The sequence below is a fragment of the Geotrypetes seraphini genome, chromosome 12 (assembly GCF_902459505.1).
Source record: "Geotrypetes seraphini chromosome 12, aGeoSer1.1, whole genome shotgun sequence".
Lineage (NCBI taxonomy): Eukaryota > Metazoa > Chordata > Amphibia > Gymnophiona > Dermophiidae > Geotrypetes > Geotrypetes seraphini.
Genome location: NC_047095.1, coordinates 60,624,285 through 60,646,774, shown reverse-complemented (window position 1 = coordinate 60,646,774; position 22,490 = coordinate 60,624,285). Strand labels below are relative to the sequence as shown.

The 22,490-nt window shown below is 38.4% G+C and overlaps 1 protein-coding gene and 1 long non-coding RNA gene across 4 annotated transcripts in view; one reads left to right on the top strand and one right to left on the bottom strand.

Annotated features, from left to right (window-relative positions):
• LOC117346037 overlaps positions 1 to 22,490 on the bottom strand; it is a 61,582-nt gene that overhangs the window by 8,229 nt on the left and 30,863 nt on the right. Inside the window, exons 2-3 of one of the 2 annotated variants that reach the window (XR_004536540.1) lie at positions 10,292 to 10,427; positions 418 to 568 (exon numbers count right to left, since the gene is read on the bottom strand). This is a non-coding gene — a long non-coding RNA (uncharacterized LOC117346037). The remainder of the gene's footprint in view (positions 1 to 417; positions 569 to 10,291; positions 10,428 to 22,490) is intronic. The other variant, XR_004536541.1, reaches the window with a different exon arrangement.
• On the top strand, positions 1,081 to 8,097 carry CDKN2C (cyclin dependent kinase inhibitor 2C). Of its 2 annotated transcripts, none has more exons than XM_033915259.1 (2): positions 1,081 to 1,328; positions 6,982 to 8,097. In XM_033915259.1, exons 1-2 carry the CDS (start codon positions 1,143 to 1,145, stop codon positions 7,357 to 7,359), a joined length of 564 nt encoding a protein of 187 aa, XP_033771150.1. In that variant the 5' UTR covers positions 1,081 to 1,142; the 3' UTR covers positions 7,360 to 8,097. The 2 variants fall into 2 exon arrangements, with proteins under 2 accessions (XP_033771150.1, XP_033771151.1); XM_033915260.1 differs by lacking the exon at positions 1,081 to 1,328 and adding an exon at positions 1,377 to 2,719.

Sequence of the window (22,490 nt, the reverse complement as noted above, 5' to 3'; positions counted from 1 at the left end):
ATTAACCGTACTGTAAGCGAATTATTAACCAGGCTTCCTCATTAAACGATTCTTGAAATGCTAATTGTATTTAAAGTTATGTAAAAGAGATATAGACCACTGCAATTCATCGTTCACAAAGACACTGTTTAAGTAAATGCCATCCTGTCAACATCAAGTAACACAGTCATATGAAAGAAAGTGTGTATTACAATTGTGTGCACCCCCACGCTTCTGCGAGGTGACCTTCCCCTCTCCCCCAGTGTGCAAACAAGTGACAGTAATTCTTAAGTATAAATTAAGGCATGGCAAAACCCCACTGCCTCATTTCTTTCCTGGAGATGCCAACAGACGTGGCACTACCCAGGACACTAAAGCCCACTGAAGGGCACATGCTTGATACAAACTGCTGCCCCATTTTATTGTGTTTATGCTTACCTGCGCAGTTCACACCTGTAAAAGTCAACAACCCTTTTCTGAAAAGGGATCGGGGATGCGAGACTTGGTTTTCTGCTCATAACAGGCTTCCTTAGAGGTGCTGTCTTTTAACAGCACAGTGAGTGCAGTCTGCTTGAATGTGCAACAGAGCCTATAAAAAAAAAAAAAAAAAAAGATCAGAAAAGAAACACAATTTAGGCGAAAGAAGGTGGAGAGGAGCAAAGCAGATACATCTACGGCCCTAGTAAGTCAGAAGCTTTTGATTCGGGGTGACATGACGCAGGTTTTTACTGTAGGCCTTTTTGAACGGATGCACCATGGCAGGTTTGCAAATGCTGGCTCTTCGCTCTTTCATTTGCAGGCCTTTTGCTTTCTGGGGGTGACCTTAGTTTCTACGGAGCAGGGAGGGGACGAGCTTTGACAGCCCGTGCAGCTGGGGAGGCGGGGGAGTAATGGCGCTCGCGCTGTGTGACTGAGCCGTGGCAAAAGGAGAGCGCGAGCGAGCGCGCGGCCGGCAGGCCTGCAGCCCGGCCTGGGCGAGCAGCGACGCCGCGAGGCTGCAGCGGCCAGGAGGAGAACTCGTCAGAGCGTCCTTAAATCTCTGCCGTTAAAATGGGGGCGGGGTTTACAGTCCAAAAGCGCTCTTTTTTTTTTCTTTTCAAAAAAAGCTGATGGAGTGAGGAGAAAAAAAAAAAACCGGCTTCGGGCAAAGGAGTAGAAATGAAATGGTGCTTCTAGTTACGGCGAAGAGACGCGTTTTTAAGAAGAAAAGACGCTTTTTTTATTTTGTTGTTTTGCGAGGAAAGCAGCTTTTTGCAAAGCGGGACAAGAAAGCTGTCAACGAGTCTCGGGGAGGAAAGGTGAAACCCGGCTGGCACAGCTGTTGCGCGAGGGCAGCTCCAGAGCCCCGGGTGAGCTGCCTCTCGCCTCGCCAAAAGCTTTTGTGCTTGTAGGGGGTCCGTGTCTTCTATGTTCACTTCGGGGGGGGGGAACCTTAGGCAAAAAAAAAAAAAGGACAACATAAAATATTCTGATCTCGCTCCCCGCCTAAAAAAAAACAAGCAACCATCCAGCGAGCGGCACCATATAACTTAAGGAGCAGCTCCAAAAGCAGATTCTCCGCTGTCTTCCCGGGTGATCGAGCTTGAAATTTGCAGGGGAAAGGCTCGCGACTGCACTAGGCGGGAAGTGCACGGTGCGTTCTCCATGGAGAAATGCCGTTTGCTGCCTTTTCTCTCTGTCCCCGGGGAGCCCCGCGGCGCGAGCTGCTTTGCCCAGTCCGGAATTTAGATCATGCGAGGAGCTCGGGGGGGGTGCCGCCGGGCGCCGTCCGGGGCAGTGATCGATCCGGAGTGAGCCCCAGGGGGGGGGTTCGGGCCGCTCATCCCTCGCAGCTCCCCTTTCCGCTATGAGCAGGGAGACCGAGGCGCCACCGCTGGGGGGCTTCAGGGACACGATTCCTTCCGCCGCAGCTGCGAGTCTGGGGGGAGGGGGGCAAGGTGCTCGGCGGGCTCCGGGTTTGCGGAGCGGACGATGATCGATGGCGGCGGGGCAAGAATCGTACGAATAAAACCTGCGGGCGAGCTGCAAGATTATTGCCGCAAAATCGAAGAAGAAAGGTTTTGCGATTGCGTGCAAGCAAAAGCAGGAAGTACAAGAAAGTTTTGACAACCCCCCCCCCCCCCCCCGCAGTTTTCCGCATGTCGTTTTTACGCGATGTTTGCAAGCTTCGTTTGGAGTGAAACTTAAAAGCTGCGCCTGAGATCCGAAGAGCAAATTCAAGCAACCTATTGATGCGGAGCGCTAGAAAAAAAAAAAAGAGCATTTGTGTTGTGAATCGCATTTAGACTGAAATGTCAGGGAGAGCTTCTCCATTAACGTTTATAGGAAATGAATGCATTTCCCCTTTTTTAAAAAAAAAAAAGTTTAATAATGTTAATGTGGGGGATATGCTACATGCAAGGAACAAATCTTTTGAGTAGATAATTTTTACTGACATAATCACGTGTGAGTAAAGGGGGCGGGATCTTGGCAGTTTTTTTTTTTTTTACGGAGTATTTACAACTACAAGTAATACTTCACAAGATTAACCATCACAGTCCTTCTGTCAGGCTCCGATGCCATGACATATTAAAAGAAACTCATCTTTTTTTCGATCGTCAAGGCGCAAATGATGGCGGATCCTTTTGGAAACGAGTTAACGTCCGCAGCTGCTAGGGGGGATCAAGAACAAGTTGAAATTTTGTTGCAAAATAACGCAAACGTCAATGCAAAAAATGAATTTGGAAGGACGGCGTTGCAGGTTGGTATACCAAAAAAAAAAATATATTTCACCACAGCTACCTACGTGACCCGGTTTTTTTTTAGTAAGCTGGTTTTAAGTAACCAGATGAGAAAAACTAGGTTACTAGGTTGCCATATTATATATTTTTAGTAGATGCAGCTTTCTAAATGACGTATTTTAAAGAAACCATTATTTCAGACAGGGATCTTCTTCTTTTCCAAGTAAGTTGGATATTAATCCGTATTTTATAGCTTTTAGGAGAAAAAAACAATAGAAAAAGGACTATATTAACATAGCTGAAAAATATATTTTTAGTTTTGAGAAAACAGGTATCTTAATTACAATTGTCTTCCAGACTTTAGATGTTACTTTTATATCAAGTATAGTTATTCACTTATTTTTTTGTTTATTGTTAGGTCTAAGTTATAATATTGGATGCTTCACTCATGACTGTATTAATAAATTAACTTTTCTTACAAATTAAGTTGCCTAAATAGGACAAGATAGGTTTATTGCTCCTCATAAATGGAGATTTTTCCATGAAGGAAAATAAATGGGTAAGAATCAAGTCTGAATCATTTAATTATCTATTTAGATTTAAAACTAGATATAATTCATTTTTTCTATTCTATAACATGTGGAGGTTTTTTTTTTCTTTTTTACTAATATTTGCTTTTAATACACACATGCGTACATAGTTTCAAATATTAATATTTTAAAGTCCAGAGGCATGACTGAAAGGTAATAGTTGGAGCATGGATGTTTAAACTGATATTTTAGTTTTGCTTCAAGCATTTTGAATTAAAAAAATAATACAAAGGTTTTTCCTGATATTTGTCCTCAAAGTAAAATCCATTACACACAGTGGACATTATATCAAATCAGTCAATCTCTCTCTTTATGTGTGACTGTATGTTTTACACACCTTTCTATATTCCTGGGGAATCCTGCAGTTATATTTATTTCTCTATTTACACATCATTATGTCAATTCTTTTGAAAATGTCCTGGGAAATTACTATATGCAATATTGTTGAGGTCCTTTTATAATGTTTCCTATAATTAAAAAAAAACAAAACACACTTTTCCCTTTTCTGATTTAAACTTGAGAGAATATGGCTGTTTGAAATATCTGAAACTGGCAGTATACTAAATAGTAAGTGGTGTAGTTATGAAATGCAGACTGCCATTAAGATGTGTTATTTTAACACAGATCCAAATTTTATGCAATGAGACCTAGGGCTCCTTTTACTAAGCTGCGCTAGCGGTTTTAGCGTGTGTTGCATTGCCACATGCGCTAGACGCTATCACCAGCATTGAGCTGGCATTAGTTCTTGGTGCGTAACGTGGGGTCAGTGCATGCAGCATGCACTAAAAACACTATCACACCTTAGTAAAAGGAGCCCCTAGGTACTAATAACTGGGGTTAGTAGCAATCTAACATGTTTTAACAGCAGCCTGCTTAATAACTCTTCCCCCCTCAGTGTCTTATTTATTTTATAGATTTATTTATTAGGATATTTACCCCTTTTTGAAGAAATTCGCCCAAAGCCACGTACAAATATGCCCTGGACATAGGCAATAAACAGTTACAGCAGAAAAAAATATTCAAATAACAATACACTATAGTGTAGTATGCTAATTACAATGTCAACAGTTTACACATTAAAACATCTTAATAGATATCACAGGGGTAAACCAGGTGAAACATAGACAAGTAAGATAGAGTAACAAGAGTTACATAGAAACATAGTAACATGACGGCAGATAAAGGCCAAATGGCCGATCCAGTCTTCCCATCCACATCATCCACTATCTCCTCCTCTCCCTAAGAGATCCCACGTGCCTGTGCCACACTTTCTTGAATTCAAACACAGTCTTTAGCTCCATCACCTCTACCAGGAGACTATTCCACACATCTGCCACCCTTTTTGTAAAAAAGTATTTCTTTAGAATACTCCTTAGCTAGAAGATAAGGGTATCTAACTTAAGGAAAAATTGCTACTAGAGTCAGAAAAGATGCATGCTTAAAAACAAAATGCTAGTTAGTAGAAAAAGGCCTTATTCTTTTCTTTTAATGGCAATTTAGATTTTAGGTAAAAAATCACACACGTTCTCCAGTTTTCAATGATAATGGTAACCATGGCAATTATACAGTTCTTAATATAGAGTTAAGAAATAACTTATACGGTAAAAATCAAAAACATCTGCATGGAAAAAGCAGCAAGAGCCTGGGCCCTTTTGTTCTGCTCTAAAGCTGAAAAAAATTCACTTGGATTTTATTTAATATACTTTTTAAGCAAAACTAGTAAACAAACATTTGCGAATATTTTAAATAGTGGCATTGCAGTCTGCTTATTTTAAGCATATGCAAACACCCACATTTTTTGTTTCAATATAATCGTTAACAATTTAATGGACCACATCAAAATCAAAACAGAGAAGTTATAGGCTTGTTTACTTAAATATTGCTGGTGAAAGAACTGAAATTATATATTTACACTGCTTCTGTCAACAGTATAATTAAAGGAGGACAGTGAAGACAAGTATTTAATTAATTTGCAATTAAGCTGAATTTTCCATAATTGTAAAATAGTATGTTCACTTCTACACTTCTGTTTGATGTAGTGATATTGTATTACAAACCCAATTGAGGTCTTTCAAAATCATATCATTCTTCCCCTGAAGTAAAGAGGCTGTCAAATGTGTCTTTTTAATTCCTATTTTTCTTCTTGGAGTTTTGATGCTAAAGCAAATAGATTTGTACTTGCCAAAGGAAAATTACCAAAGGTTTTGGGGTGTTTTGTTTTGTTTTTCTGAAACAAAACATAGATAGTTGGTGTGGTCATTTAAAACTAGATATGAGTGCCTCGGGATAATATAAAAGGCATAAAACAGTCTCATCAGTATTAATTAGGTTCTCCTGGCAGGCATATTATACATAGAAGGTCATTTTGCTTATACTGCATTTTGCTCTACTGTGCAATGGCAGAGATAATGCTCTACCTGATACTGTTGGAAAGTTTATATATAGAATATCTCAAACGATTCATAGTTATGCTGTAACCATAAGCTATGCTTCTTTTCAATTTCAGGTATACAATATCTTTTGATTCAGATTGAAAGTGGAATCTAGTTTTGAACTGAAGGGCAGTTTTGCCAGTCATAATACTTTATCTTACTAAAACAGTTTTTTAACGTGATATGGCTCCTGCACATCCTTCTTCTGTATATAAGGAAAAGAATAGCAAAGGTGTAGTAGAATATCTAGTGTTAACATTTTTAACTCTTCCTAGGATTGTGATTTATGAAAATTAGGAAGAGAAGCCAAATAATTCTCTCTTATGTATGTGTGGTGTGAATGTGTTTCTAATGATCTTGCAATTTATGCATAAATAATATGACTACACACATCAAACAATAATTTTAATTGATTGTATTTTAAGAAGAGTAAGAAATGGCATACACATGTAATATTTCATCTTACTTTAAAAATGTGCAGTGAGACTGAATCTTAAAAGAAATATCTAGTCAGTTTGTTTACCACAGTGCACAACTCCTAATAAAAGATGTTTACAAGTTCTGCTTTATAATTTGATAGTACAGTATACTGAAACAGGTTTCTATTTGCCTTTGCTTCTTTGTAGTACGTAGAGTAAAAGCAATGCCATCAGAAGAACAGACGGTAATTTAAATTCATTTTTAAAACAAAATAACTTCCGTTTTTTGCAGAAACTTGCTCTGAAAGTAAAGTTCATTGCACGTGACCTTGATTCACGTGTACAATTTTCTTATACAAAGAGTATAATAAATTAGATAGATTTGTCTTTAGTAGTTTTTCTGGATACAGCAACATGAATTATTTTTTATAATAATTGGTGAGCTGTGAAAGCTGTAAAACCAGATTAATAGCCTCCACCGATAGCTACTCTCATATGGCATTGAGAGAGTTACTTAAGCTCCTCTTGCTTAAGTTCTGGTAAGAGGCCATTGTTATGTATACAACTGGTCTACACTGTCCTGGGTTCTAAACACAGTAAAATAATGATAAAATATTCACATTGGGATTATGTTACACTAGGGAAAATTAGAGTGTTTATGAAGAATTGAAGAGAGTCCTCTGGCTTTTGCATTATAGTCTAATATTTACACCAATTACTGTCTGAGTTTCCCTAAACATTGTTATGAATGTTTCAAGTTCACTGAAAACCTATGAAGTCAGCTTTAAATCATAAGGTCCAAAAGACTGCAACCAATACATTTAATTCTTCTTCCTGATAGGTGATGAAGCTCGGTAATACTGGAATTGCCAGGCGATTGCTGTACAAAGGTGCTGATCCTAATCTGAAAGACAGAACTGGGTTTGCTGTAATTCATGATGCAGCCAGAGCTGGTTTCTTGGACACTGTTAAGACTTTACTGCAGTTTCAGGCTGATGTTAACATCGAGGATAATGAGGGGAACTTGCCCCTGCACCTGGCTGCTCAAGAAGGCCACCTCGGTGTAGTGGAGTTCTTAGTCAGACACACTGAAAGCAATGTGGGACATATTAACCATAAAGGAGCCACTGCCCATGACCTGGCCAAGATGTACAAGAAGGAAGAAGTCGTGAAATGGATGAATGACAATGCCCATGTGCAGGCAACTAACCTGCAGTAATGAAAGCAAAAACAAACACTTGCTTGGACAGCTCAATTTTTGAATGATTGTTACAATACATTATTTTTCTGTTCTTTCTTCCCACCCCTCTTTGTTTTGTATAAGTCAAAATAAAATGAATATAATGAGAGTTGTGAGGTCAATGTTTATGTTCAAATGAACAACGGCTGACCTGTTTCCTGATTTATCTCTTCCATAATGTTTAGACTTCCTGAACATCTATGTCCATCCAGAATGCTGTTTGGTTTTCTTTTATTGTTCAATGTAATTTTTTTTTGTTTTTATGTATAATTATTTCTGTTGTCAATTAAATAAGATTGTGAATATCCAATCCTCACAAAATGCTTGGCCTCTTAGGACCACTCTAGATACTGAAGTTTTGTCTCAACTATCTTTCAAGTCTGCTTAAATATTAAAATATTTATTACTATAGGAGGTCCTTTTCCCAAAGATTTTCATTCATGGTGTTGCTAGGAGAAAATCTTCGGAAAACAAGCTTTCGGGGTACTTACTATTTGAAAGAAGAGAGCCCTGTGTATATGTACTGTGATTGTTTGTTTTTGTCTGACATTTTAACAGGTTGTATTTGTTTTTGTCTGACATTTTAACAGGTTGTAGTTTGCTTCCAGTAAGAATGTCTTCTGATAGCAGTGATATTGCTTGTTGGACAATGTTAGATACAAGCATTGTCATTTTTCAATACTGTTCTGCTGATTAAAATGTATTATTAAAATCTTAGTTGTGCCAGACAATTTTCTTCAAGTCATTTATTTTACAAACTTTGAGCATATAAGATTTTATATTGATATGTTTTGCACAGGACATAATAGATGTACTGGAACCAGCTTAATAAGGGGCCTACTCAGGAAGGTTTTATTCCATGTTGCATCTATAGGAAATGCTTAGTAAACAGGGCCTTTTTAATATGCATATTTTTAATCACTAGTAAATCATCATGTCCTGCCAGAACTTGGTCAAGAGAAGCATTATTACGTTTTATTTTTAGTTGCCACCCAAATGGGGAACAACATACAATTTTGGGGTTTACAGATTATTTTTTGTAAATATTTCAGTCCATAAAATTACAGTTTCCACAAAATAAACTTGAATTCTTCAGGTTTACTCTTGATATTTTTGGATATTTAATGCTGACAATCTCAAAATAGCAAGGGCTAAAAGATTTTACAGCTGTCTTGCTGGTAGGGGTAGGAGTAGGGCGTATTGAAGGTATCACTCAAAGATGAAGAAAGTAACTCTAATGGACTTTAATGAAGTAATCTTGCCACTTTTATTTTCTGACAAAGTTGGAATTTCCAATAAGTGATGATTAGGGCACTGAAAGTACTCTCGTATGTAGTGTGGCTCCTGACAACCTGCAAGATTTGTAAATGAACAAATGACTTGACACATGCCTAAATGTCCAATATCTTTACTCTGCGCAGCCACTGCTTTTATGAACATAACCCAATGTTATTGTAGATGCTTAGACAAATATTACAAAGAATACAGTCAAATCTAACACAAGGGAAGGATATCACTACTGGAAGGGCACATAGTAATGAAAATCATTCAAATTAAACTATCTAACGGGGCATTCAATTCCCCAGAAAATACAGAATTAAAGGTATATAATAACTATAAAAGTAATTAGAAATTCATTATGACAGAGCAAACCTGCTAGACAATAAAATAATGATTAAATAGAAATAAATCAGTTATATAGACGATAGTGAATTGAATATGGGAGATAGGGGCCGTTGAAAAGTTTTCAACCCAACTAAGAAGAGAATGATGTGGAGCCATGAAACTTACAAGTTATTCCACATTTTTCTTGAGACTTTTTGTTTCAATGATATGAAATGAAAAGTGTGGAATAACTTGAAAGTTCCATGGCTCCACATCATTCTCTTTTTGGTTGGGCTGAGAACTTTTCAGCTGCCCCTCATATATCTCTGTCTTTTTGAATATTACAGTATTCACTATTGTTATATAAATGCATGGAAGGATTATAGAAGTATGTAAACACAACTATATTAAAATTAAAAGCAAATCAAACACCTCATCAAAAACACTGGATTAAAACAAGAAAGAAATCATACTTTCCAATACCAGTGCACTTACATCTTGCCTAATGTGGTTCTGCAATATTGCACAGCTCTGCTTACAGCAGAATCATAAGAATGTGTTCACACACATATATGGCTACCTAAACAATATATACATATACATTAGAAAGAGGGTGTTTAGCTATGTGTGTGAGCACATTGTGAGAGCAAGAGGCACACAGATTTTCATGAAGGGAAGAGCTAAAATTGGTAAATGTAATAATTTATTTTATTTTTTATGTTTGCCAAATGCTATTTCTTGTAACTATAGGTATACCTAATCAATTTAACGCAGGATCGCTGTACAATGCGACAAAAATAACGTGGTTACTAATCTATGGCAAGTGCAAATGAGAAAAAAAAAAAAAAAGAGGCGAGGGGAAGTGTTGAAACAATGTACAGTAACAGCATGGTTCTCTTGCAGCATATGTAATGTGGCACCTCCCACGAGTGTAGCACAGATCTGAATACCTGTTTGCTAAGAAGCAAACCGGATTTCAAATGCCGGATACCGGCCAAGCTCCACACAACCCAATAGATCCGGATCATTGAAAATCGAGCCCGGAGGAGTCAGCTCTTCTGCAGCTTTGCAGTTCAGAAATCCCTGAGTGCAGGAACTCCTCCCCCGAGAGCGCAGCGAGGCTCTACACACTGAGCCCAGGAACCGTTAGCTTTTTTTTTTACAGTTTCTTTTCCTGCATCTTCTTTTAAATTTCCGCGCCCGAATTAACAGTTCTCCTTGCTACTTTTTCATTCATTCGGGGACTTGCCTTTTTCAACTTATTAAATAAGGAAAGTTTGCCCTTACTGTTCAAGAAAACACTGACCACTGTTCTTTCTCTTTTTTTGCTCAGTGGGGGAGGCTGAACTTCACTCCAGATTGCTTCTGTACCCTCCGGACTTGAGTCCCTGCTGCTTCTTTTAGGATCCTGTTCCTTTCTCCCCGGTTTAAAGTTTGCACCCCTAAAAGGAACAAAGGAAAAGATGGGAACATAGGTCGCTTGAATATTGCTTTTCTGGCTGCATTAAGTAAGGTAAGGGGTTTCTGGTTTCTTCCTTAGGCAGACAAGCAACTATGTGCTTCAGCCAAGCAGAAATTTGGGAGTGTGAAACAAATTCTTTCAAATTACAGTGATACAATGATTACACAGATACAGTACCTGGGAGATTATTTCAGAAAAGGAAACAAAAAAAGTAATTGTTTTGCTTGCAATTCGTGCCTTTCATTCCGAAAAGGAAGTTTATGCTTAAAGCTGTCCAAATCGGAGGCAAGTGGCCTGCTTTCTATTAATGTCACTACAGAGTTTTCAAATGACTTTAATGCCTACTTTCAATCTCATTTTTTACCACCATATTGACTCAATATGATATTGTACTTGAGGATTTCAGACATGTTTTCTTATATGCTATGTGCTGGTAGGGGCTTCCATATCCTATTTAAGGCAAGTATACTTGAATGGAAGAGAGGGAGTCATAGCCCCTTACCAAATCATTGGCAATAGGTGATTGTATTATATTCATACTTCCTTTTTGGGAAGACATAAACTAGAATGGAAAAACAGAAATATGCGTGTATTCGAATTTTCGTTCCATCCGGTTGATCAAACGGTCTGAAAGCTGGGTTTTGGTTGTTTTGTTTTTAATAGCTAGAGTTCTTGGTCTTGTTTGGGGATTTTCACTCCTTTTTAAAGTTTAAATCTATGATCTGGTCTATATTAGGCACACTGTGTGGGTGAAACTCATTAATGCACTCCTACTATTTATTACACACCTCTATGACCTGTTTAATATTTTAAGTTTTGTTACAGCTTCAGTTTTTGTAATAAGCCGAAAGGCAATTTCTTTCAAGGATTCTATAAATCACCATAACTTTGGAATGAATGCAATTTAAAAATGTAGGAAATACTAATCTACCTAAAAATGGTGGAAGTGGATAAATAAATAACAATAAATAGGAATACTCCACTTATTTAATGTAAGAGCACTATCCCCAACGGAATATTTATTGTTATTTAAAAATGTAGCACATTGTTATTTAAAAATGTTATTTAAAATTGTTATTTAAAAATGTTATTTAAAAATGTTATTTAAAATTGTTATTTAAAAATGTAGCAAACAAACTGTTTGCCCACAAACACAAAATGGGAGAATATTTGGGAAAGAAGGCTCTTAATAAAGACTCAAGAATGATTATGTCAATAAAAAGAGGTAAGGGCACTGAATGACACCTCCTCCATCTTGTTAGATAACTAATTAGGCATTCTCTAGAACAGGGGTAGGGAACTCCGGTCCTCAAGAGCCATAATCCAGTCGGGTTTTCAGGATTTCCCCAATGAATATGAATGAGATCTATTTGCATGCACTGCTTTCAATCAATATTCATTGGGGAAATCCTGAAAACCCAACTGGAATACGGCTCTCGAGGACCTGAGTTCCCTACCTCTGCTCTAGAAGAATAGATTTCCAGTATTCGTATATAAAGAAGTTGATTGTAAATACTCAGAATTTTTAGTTGAAAATCCCAACATTTACAATTCATGATTTAGTTATTTAGTCCATACATATAGGTAAATTTACTTGTAATTTTATCTTGTATCTTTATTTTCAAAAATGGCTTTCAATCGTTATAGCAAAGAAAATAAAGATGAATGTTTTCTTATAGTTTGCCATACAAGCTTCAGGATTCAGGCCTCAGCTCTTCATAAATATGCACCAATTAATATGTTCCATGTAAATAAACACTAATACTTTAGAAACACCCTTCAACATTTGACAAATATCATAAACTACTTCCCTCCCCCCTTTAGAGGAAGTGCTAAAAACCATTTAACTTTTTCATTTATTTTTCAGACAAGTCAATAATTTTAGCAGCTTTCTTAATTCAAGGGGCCAAAATTCTTAAAAAATTAGTCTTCATTATTAAAAAATTCAAAATCCCAAATTCATTATATTACACTGAAGGGAATATTAAAATTATTCCTATTTTCACTTTCCTGTTTGGTTTAGTACACTGACAGGCCTCTTCTAAAGCTACCTAGCACAGGAAGATTCTGTAACAAGTCCAGGGTAACCTTTCCTCGAAAATGATTAAGCCGCTCATTTGATTTCTAACTTCATTGGGAGTTTTTTTTCTTTTTTAAATCCAAGTGGTAAAGTAGTGATACTTTTGTATGTTTTTTTTGGAAACCGCCTAGGTTTTAGGCAGCATATACATTTTTAAATAAATAAATAGTAGACGTGATATTTTAAGTGTTATCACACACACACACACCCTCTCTTTGGTTGTGAATTGTTTGCAAATAATATGGCTATCGTAATATCTGATTTGAGGTCACTGGATTTACAATATTTATTTCAAAGATCCTTTTTGGAGCTGAGTAATATCCACTATCACCAAGAACTTTTGATAAATTTCTCAGTCAATACAGTTTGAATTTGAGCCCCTCTTCTAAAATCACCTTGAGCTTCTGTGATTGTAAACGGATAAGCACACGAAAGAACAAAGCACATTTCCAATGGGTAGTACAAGTCAAATAGGCCCAGACCAGTGATCATAATTAAGATGGTTTTGTGACATGCAAAAGGCGATTTAAAAATAGATTGCTGATGCAGATCTATGAATCCAATCAAGTGCAGCAAAGCAACTTTTGGTTGGCTTCCAAGCTGGCCTAGTTACTGGTGTCATGCAGGATGAAATGAGGCCCAGGGGCCAATGCCCAAGTTATCTAGAAATAAGTGACATGCAAGATTTGAAGAGGCCGATATAACATCATTATTACCAGATATGGTCCAACATATCCTTCAAATAACTTTTTAAAACTGATTTCCTTGCATTTTTTCACGGGGTTTCCTTTAATTTTCTCCCAAATGTAGTTAATGTAAGCCAAAGAGCGGCAATATGCATGTTCGCTGTCCCTTATATGTAAAAGCAGCGTCTTATCTTTTTTTATGGGTTTTTCTTAACCTCAAGCACAAAAACTGCCATATTTGCTGATTGTTGCAGTTCGTTACAACTTTTACTACACTGGAAGCTCTGGTCTGTTTTCTAAACTATCCAATTCTGAGCAGTTTTGAGAGGGGGGGGGCTGGTGAAAAGGATACACTAGGTAATATGGTTATGCGTTATGTACTATCAATAGCAATCCCAGATTATCTCTGCTTCTTATTAACGGGGAAACCGGAAGCCTGAAAACTGCAGGATTCTCACACAGTGGATCAAAATAAAGCTGTATTATTATGTCTGCAATGTTATTTGCATTTGTCCATAGGGATGGGATTTAAAATGTTTTAATGAAGACTAACATTGTCACCAGGTTTCATACTGCATAGCATGAATTAATATCCTGTATGCTTATTTATGACACACATGAAAAAAATAATAATAAAAAAAATTGAATGCTTGGGTAAACTATAACCCCAGTTCACAGAGAGTTCTGTGCCAGCATATTGGGAAACCTGTCTCAGTACTTAGAAACCGAACAGAACTTTTTAATTCCTGGCAAGCAAAACAACCTTATGAAATAAGTTTTAATTATCTCCAAATATGTCATCATTAAGCAAATATACATACATACAGAAAAATATAGAAATCTTAAAGCAAAATTGGCCCGGCTGAAAATACAACCCTAATAATGTTGAGTAGCTTCACTAATATGTGCTTTCCCCCATCTAAAACATAAATATACTGTATACGTAATTATTCACAAGAATAAAGGAGCAAAATTTAAATTGTCTTGTATAATGTAAGAGCTCAATTATAAACTTCAGGAAGTGGAGAAGTGTAAATAGATTTGCATTGCACATCAAAACTAAGCTTTGTACGCCGGCTAGCAGGAAGCCAGGAGCAAATTAATAATATTAATTCAAAGCATTTAACCACTTTTTTTTCTTACAGCAGAATCGATTTTAGTGCTGTTTATAGACCAGTATCTTCAGCCACCATAGAGGTTAGGGATAGTAAAGAAAATAAGAACCTCCACCAACCAATGATTATTTGAAAGTCAGGAAGATTACACAACTGTCCTTATGGGTAACATTCCATTACAGTTCTGTGGATTCTATTTAGAAAGATTTTTTTTTTTTTGCAACAGATACAAATTACTCAGCACATCTTTTCAAAGAGAGAAATTGGAACTTTTCAGATTCAAAACTGAAAATACAGTAGTATGGTTTATTGACTTTGTTTATGCTTCAGTTGTTTCACAAGCCATGTATCTGCTTTATGTCACATTAAAAAAAATGTATTTGTAAGGAAAACAGCTTAAATTGAATGCATAGATAGAGTACATTTGAACATAATGTAATGAAAATAATTTCAGATTGAACTGAAAATTAAAATAGTATAGTAAAAATAGTATTAACTCTGGATCAAAACTGATTAAAAAAAAAACCAAAACCCTCCATTATTTTTAACTCAGAGTATTGAAAATTGGCATAACATTATCAGAAATTGTTAAATGGAATTTGGAAGAAAAGGAATAAGCATCTCTCTCTTTCACTGCAAAATTCACTGTATTTCTTGACTTTCCATTGTTGGAAGCATAGATGACTATGACCATAGCAGACATACTACTACTTACAGCAGTGTCTCTCAAACTGTGTGCCATGGCACAGTGATGTGCCCAAAGAGATTCTGGATGAGCCACGAGAGATTCTAGAATTTTACTTCAAAAAAATTCCCTTCATAAGTATACACTAGAATAGATGACATGTCTGTCACGTACACACGAGTCTGTTAATGTTATGAGCATCTGTGTGCATAAGGATACAACCACCCAGACAAGCATCATTCTTTGATAGCAAGTAATTTTAGTTTTATTTTTAATTTTTATGCAGTAGTTACTCTAACTTGAGTAACAAAGCAATTAAGCTTTATACCCTTTGGATCTTCTTATCTTTGCAAATTTGTATTTTCAGCTCTGATAGAAATAAAATAAAAAAAAGAAGAGAATGACTGTAGATAGTGGATGATGAAATACGTGCTTGCTTGTCAACTATTGAGCCGCGGTTTGAGTTAATTTGCACTCAAAATCAAGCATATCCATCGGATTGATTAGGAATTCTATTCTATATACTTTAGTTTCACTGTTGTTACAATTACCCATACATAGCTTAAAGAACTTTAACTCTCAAATTTAATTTTTTGTTGGTTTTGCAATTTTATAATCACAGTTACTGGATGCTAGGGTCCACCTTGGGGGTTAGAACCCAAGAAAAGGATCTGGGTATCATTGTAGACAATACGATGAAACCTTCAGCCCAATGTGCAGCGGCGGCCAAAAAAGCAAACAGGATGCTGGGAATTATTAAAAAAGGGATGGTTAACAAGACTAAGAATGTCATAACGCCCCTATATCGCTCCATGATGCGACCTCATCTGGAGTATTGCTTTCATTTCTGGTCTCCTTATCTCAAGAAAGATATAGTGGCGCTAGAAAAGGTTCAAAGAAGAGCGACCAAGATGGTAAAGGGGATGGAACTCTTCTCGTATGAGGAAAGCCTAAAACAGTTAGGGCTCTTCAGCTTGGAAAAGAGACGGCTGAGGGGAGATATGATTGAAATCTACAAAATCGTGAGTGGAGTAGAACGGGTACAAGTGGATCGATTTTTCACTCCGTCAAAAATTACAAAGACTAAGGGACACTCGATGAAATTACAGGGAATAGTTAAGCTATGGAACGCGTTGCCAGAGGATGTAGTAAGAGAGGATAGCGTAGCTGGTTTTAAGAAAGGTTTGGACAAGTTCCTGGAGGAAAAGTCCATGGTCTGTTATTGAGAAAGATATGGGAGAAGCCACTGCTTGCCCTGTATTGGTAGCATGGAATGTTGCTACTCCTTGGGTTTTAGCCAGGTACTTGTGACCTGGATTGACTACCATGAAAACAGGCTACTGGGCTTGATGGACCATTGGTCTGACCCAGTAAGGCTATTATTATGTGCTGCAAAAAATATTTGCTCCATTTAGTGTGCCAGAGCTAAGAAAGTTTGAGACACCGACTTACAGTATAATTTCTATAGTGCTCCTAGACATATGCAGTGCTGTACATATTATATACAGGTATTCTTTCTTTCTGTCCCTAGTGAGCTCACAATCTCAGTTTTTATTGTTTTGTTTTTTTTGTACCTGGGGCAATGGAAGGTTAAGTGGTTTGCCCAGAATCACAGGGAGCTACAGTTTCCCAGGATCATAGTCCTCTGACTAACCATTAGGCTACTTCTCAACTCCACATGTGAAATAGACTTACCATCATTGGAAACATGGTAGAATAAGGTATGGCAAATACTTTGGGGTCCTTTTACTAAGGCACACTAACCAATTTAGCGCACACTAATCGATTCAGTGCATGCTGGTTAGCATGTGCTAAATGCTAAAGTGTCCTTAGAACACAATGGGCGCGTTAGCATTTAGCACGCGCTAATCATTATCGTACGCTAAATCAATTAGCGCGCCTTAGTAAAAGAGGGGGTTTGTCTAGAACAGACCTTAGCTATATGGCAAGATACTGTAGACCAGTGTTTCTCAACTCGGTCCTGGAGTAGCCCCTTGCCAATCAGGTTTTCTGGATATCTGCAATGGATATGCGTAAAAGAAATCTGCATATAATGGAGGCAATGTATGCAAATCAAGTTTATGTATATTCATTGTGGATATCCTGAAAACCTGACTGGCAAGGAGGGTACTCCAGGACCGAGTTGAGAAACACTGTTTAGACCAGTAGTTCCAAAAAGTGTGGAATTTCTTGTTAACACACAATGAGAAACAAACCCAATGACATTTGTAAAATTGTTAGCTTTATTAAAGTGCCGTTTTGTAAGAAAAGTATATAGAACAATTACAATAGGCTATGTTAAGGTGTTATAGATACACATCTGGTCAAAAAAGTGGGGAATCTAATCTAAACTAGTCTTCAATTTATATACCGAATCCTTTCCCGAAGGAACTTGATTCGGTTTACAATTAATTAAAAAATAAGATAACATTTAGTACAGGGGTGTCAAAGTCCCTCCTCGAGGGCCAGAATCCAGTCGGGTTTTCAGGATTTCCCCAATGAATATGCATGAGATCTATTAACATACAATGAAAGCAGTGCATGCAAATAGATCTCATGCATATTCATTGGGGAAATCCTGAAAACCCAACTGGATTGCGGCCCTCAAGGAGGGACTTTGACACCCCTGATCTAGTAGATCAAATGGAAAGAGTACTATTAGCTAGGATTAGATAGATATTTAAATCGTTGGAGGAACTGGTCTAAATAACTATTGCTTAAATAACCAAGTTTTTAGATCTTTCTGAAATTGCTGTAACTGACTTAATAATCTTAAAGAGTCTGGCAGTTTACTCCAAATTTCCACCAATTTAGATGACAAAGTTTTGCTAAGTTTCCTGGAACATTTAAGTCCTCTAGAACAGTGGTTCCCAACCCTGTCCTGGAGGACCACTAGGCCAATTGGGTTTTCAGGCTAGCCCTAATGAATATGCATGGAGCAGATTTGCATGCCTATCACTTCCATTATATGCAAATCTCTCTCATGCATATTCATTAGGGCTAGCTTGAAAACCCGATTGGCCTGGAGGTCCTCCAGGACAGGGTTGGGAACCACTGCTCTAGAAGATGGAAATTATAATTTATAAATTGTTGTAATCCTCAAATGACAGGATCTAATAGCATTCCAACATAGAGGGATTGAAGGATCAAATATTCCATAAAGGAATTTAAAAACGACACACGCACACTTAAACTGTATCCTCAAACTGGAAGCCAATGGAGCTTTCTCAACAACGGAGACACATGATCGTACTTTCTCTTTCCAAAGAGCTGAATTTTGGTCCCATTATGACTCTAAATTATTGTTAATGTTTTCTAAAGATTTTCATGCCTGTTAGAAAATATTTAGTGAAGAAACCCTTGACAACGCAGCTCCAAAACGAGTACTCAATAAACGTCACCAAAAAATCGGATGGATAGTACGAAAGAGAGCTTGCCAATCTGAAGCGTCTATCAGACGATTTGAAAGAATATGGTGTAAAACTAATTTAGAAGTTAACCTAGATCAGGGGTAGGCAATTCCGGTCCCCTAGAGCCGAAGCCAGGTCAGGTTTTCAGGATATCCACAATAAATATGCATGAGATAGATTTGCATCTCAAGGAGGCAGTGCATGCATATCCATCTCATACATATTCATTGTGGACATTCTGAAAACCTGACCTGGCTCCGGCTCTCGAGGACTGGAATTGCCTACCCCTGACCTAGATAAATGGCGAAATGAGGTGCATGTTTATAAAAGGATGTTACGAGAAAAGCATAAATTTTTTATGCTTGGCTAAAGTTGGATTAAATATTATTTAATCCAACTTTAGCTGTATCGAGCGATGGTGCGCCCACATCTGGAATACTGCATTCAATATTGGTCGCCGCACCTCAAGAAGGACATGGCAGTTCTTGAGAGAGTCCAAAGGAGGGCAACGAAACTGGTAAGAGGGCTGGAAAACTGCCCATATGCCGAGAGGCTGGATAAACTGGGGCTCTTCTCTCTGGAAAAGAGGAGGCTCAGGGGAATATGATAGAGACCTTCAAAATACTTAGGGGCATAGAGAGGGTGGACAGGGACAGGTTCTTCAGACTAAAAGGGACGACAAGTACGAGGGGGCACTCAGAGAAACTGAAGGGAGATAGGTTCAAATCAAATGCAAGGAAGTTTTTCTTCACCCAAAGGGTCGTGGACAAATGGAATGCGCTCCCGGAGGAAGTGATCCGGCAGAGTACAGTACAGGGATTCAAACAGGGATTGGACAGATTCCTGAGGGAAAAGGGGATCGTGGGGTACTGAGGGAGGTGCTGGGGTGTTGCATAAGTATAGACAGCTCACCAGGTCGTGCAGGTGCAAGGCCGGAGGGTTAGGACATTGATGGGAAGATAGGACTTCGATGAGAAACCTAGGGGGAAAGGGGGCCCCTTCTGGTGATTAAGGCAGGTCAAGACCTGTTGGGCTGCCGCGGGGGCGGACTGCTGGGCGGGATGGACCTCTGGTCTGACCCGGCGGAGGCACTGCTTATGTTCTTATGTTCTAATACGAAAGAGTTATTTAAGTTAGTTTCTTCCATTTTCAATATTAATCATTTCACTCAGGCTCCACAAGCAACTCTTTCCTCTTCAGAAGATTTAGCCCAATTTTTTGAATGTAAAGTGATTAATTTGAGAGTGTCCTGTGTAAACATTGCAGATATAGATTCCCTAGAAGTAACATCTTTAAAGGATGCCTGCTATTCTGATTTGTCAGGACATCTTTTAAAAACCCTAATTAGGATTGTTTTAGGAAACTTTATAACAAATACGCAAATTCATACTGTTCATTAGACATTTCTCCTCCAGTATTAATGTGCTCAGCACCACTAAAATTCTAGATTGAACTTTATAGTTGGTTAACCTATATGTTGGATTTAGGAGAATTTCCAGCAAAGGATGGGCACATTGTTATTACACCTATAATTAAAAATTCAAAGGAATCATCATTGCTTATTTCTAACTACAGGCCAATAGCAACTACTGTATTCCTTTTTTCATTAAGATAATGGAGGGATTGGTGTATACTCCAATATTCTTTTGCATTCATCTCAATCAGGCTTTCAAAGAAACATAGAAACATGATGGTAGATAAAGGCCAAATGGCCCATCCAGTCTGCCCATCTGCAGTAATCATTATCTCTTCCTCTCTCTAAGACAGTGTTTTTCAACCGCTGTTCCGCGGCACATGTTGCCTGGTGTGCCGCAGGGCCGCCATCAGGGCAGTACTACCAGTCCTGCATTCAGGGGCCCGGAGCCGATAGGGGGCCCGAGGCAGGGGCGCCAGTAGCTCGCCAAGGCAAAGTGAGTCGATCACCCAGGACTCACTTTGTCTTGGCGATCTAATCTATCGAGCCGATAAGTCTTCTTCTCCCCGACGTCAATTCTGCAGTCGGAGAGGAAGTTCGGTCCAGCCAATCGCTGCCTGGCTGGGCGGAACTTCCTCTCCGATTGCAGAATTGACGTCAGGGAGAGCATGCGTCAGCGTCGGCTTTGGGGCCTGTTATCCATTGGTGGGTCCTGTTCCCCGATGGCAGCGGCAGTGGCAGTGGCTTGGGGAACGGCAGGGAGAAAGAAAGAAAGGGGGCATGCAGGGAAACAGAAGGAAAGAAGAGAAACAGAAAAAAAGAAAGAAAGGTCAGGGAGAGAGGAAGAAAAAGTTGGGGGAGGGAATGAGGTGTGGAGGAGAGAAAGCATACAGGTTGATAGAAGGGAAGAAAGATTGGATGCACAGTCAGAAGAAGAAAGTGCAACCAGAAATCACCAGACAAGGTAGGAAAAATTATTTTATTTTAAATTTAGCAAAGTGGAGGCAGTATTACCACAGTTTTCAAAGGAATTTGCCCAAATAACTTAATAGTTAACTGGGTAAATTCCCAGAGATGAAAACTTCCCTTCACTTACTATGCACAGTTCTGAATTTATATCTGCTGTCTATATTTTACTAAACCGCAATAGTGGTTTTTAGCGCAGGGAGCCTATGAGCGTCAAGAGCAGCGCTGGGCATTCAGCGCAGCTCCCTGCGCTAAAAACTGCTATTGTGGTTTAATAAAAAGGATGGAGGGTATATTTGTCTATTTTTGTATGCTATAAAAACCAAATACAGAGAGAGACTGAGAGCTGTTGACGAAGAGCTACGTGTGTGTCTTTCTTCGATTCCAGCCAGAATATCAGCTTTGTGTTCAGCCAAACAGGCCCAGGTTTCGCACTGAATAAAGTATTTTATAATTTTTCACTATTCTGTTTACTTAATATTTCATAATAAAGTAATTATAAAATACTTTCTTTGTGTTTATTTGATTCCTATTCAAGAGAATTACTTTATATATAGTCAATATAGGCACAGAGTTAAATTTTTTAACATTTTCTAATGGTGGTGGGCCTCGTGATTTTTTTCATGAAACAAGTGTGCCTTTGCCCAAAAAAGGTTGAAAAACACTGCTCTAAGAGATCCCATGTGCCAATCCCAGGCTTTCTTGAATTCAGACACCTCCTCGACCAGCTCTTCCGGGAGACTGTTTCACGTATCTACCACCCTTTCTATAAAAAAGTATTTCCTTAGATTACTCCTGAGCCTATCATCTCTTAACTTCATCCCATGCCCTCTCATTCCAGGGCTTCATTTCAAATGAGAGATAACTCAAGCGCATTTACATCACATAGGTATTTAAACGTCCCTATCATATCTCCCCTCTCCCGCTTTTCCTCCAAAGTATACAGATTGAGATATTAGCCTTAGAATGAAAACCACGCACTATTTTAGTAGCCTTCCTCTGGATCGACTCCATCCTTTTTATATCTTTTTGAAGGTACAGCCTCCAGAATTGTACACAATATTCTAAATGAGGTCTCACCAAAGTCTTATACAGGCAGGGCCGGATTTTCCTATAGGCTAACTAGGCTGGAACATAGAAGGAAAAATAGCCGCCACAAGATCGAAGCCCTTGGGCTGCGGCCGAGCGGCCTGCCCCGGCAGACGGATGGAAGATTGAAAAAAAATTTTTTTTTTTAAACTAGAAATAAAAGAAATAAAGCAAGAACAGCGATTCATGAAGAAAAAAATACAAACCGCGGTTCAAAGAAGGCACAAAGTAACGAAGTTAAACACAGAGAGTCAAAGACGGACTTCTCAGCTCCGCGGAAAACTGAGAACTGAGGAGACGCACCCTACGCTGGGCAGGAAGGCACTCGCGCATGCGCGGTGCTGTCAACTCAAAACTTCGAGTTTCTTCAAGCAAGTCTGCTTGCGAGCTTCCGCATCCGGGCTCTGCTGATGATGTCCCCTCACACCGCGGCTCCTTCCTGTTAAGGGGGAGTCCGGGCGCTGACGACGCTGGTGACGCGGTGCGGGTGGGCGGAGCTTACTCTCGCATTATGTCTTACATCTTGACATTATGTCTTACATCTTCTTCCATAAAGACTGAAGCAAAGAATTCAGTCTCTCTGCTACAGCCTTATCTT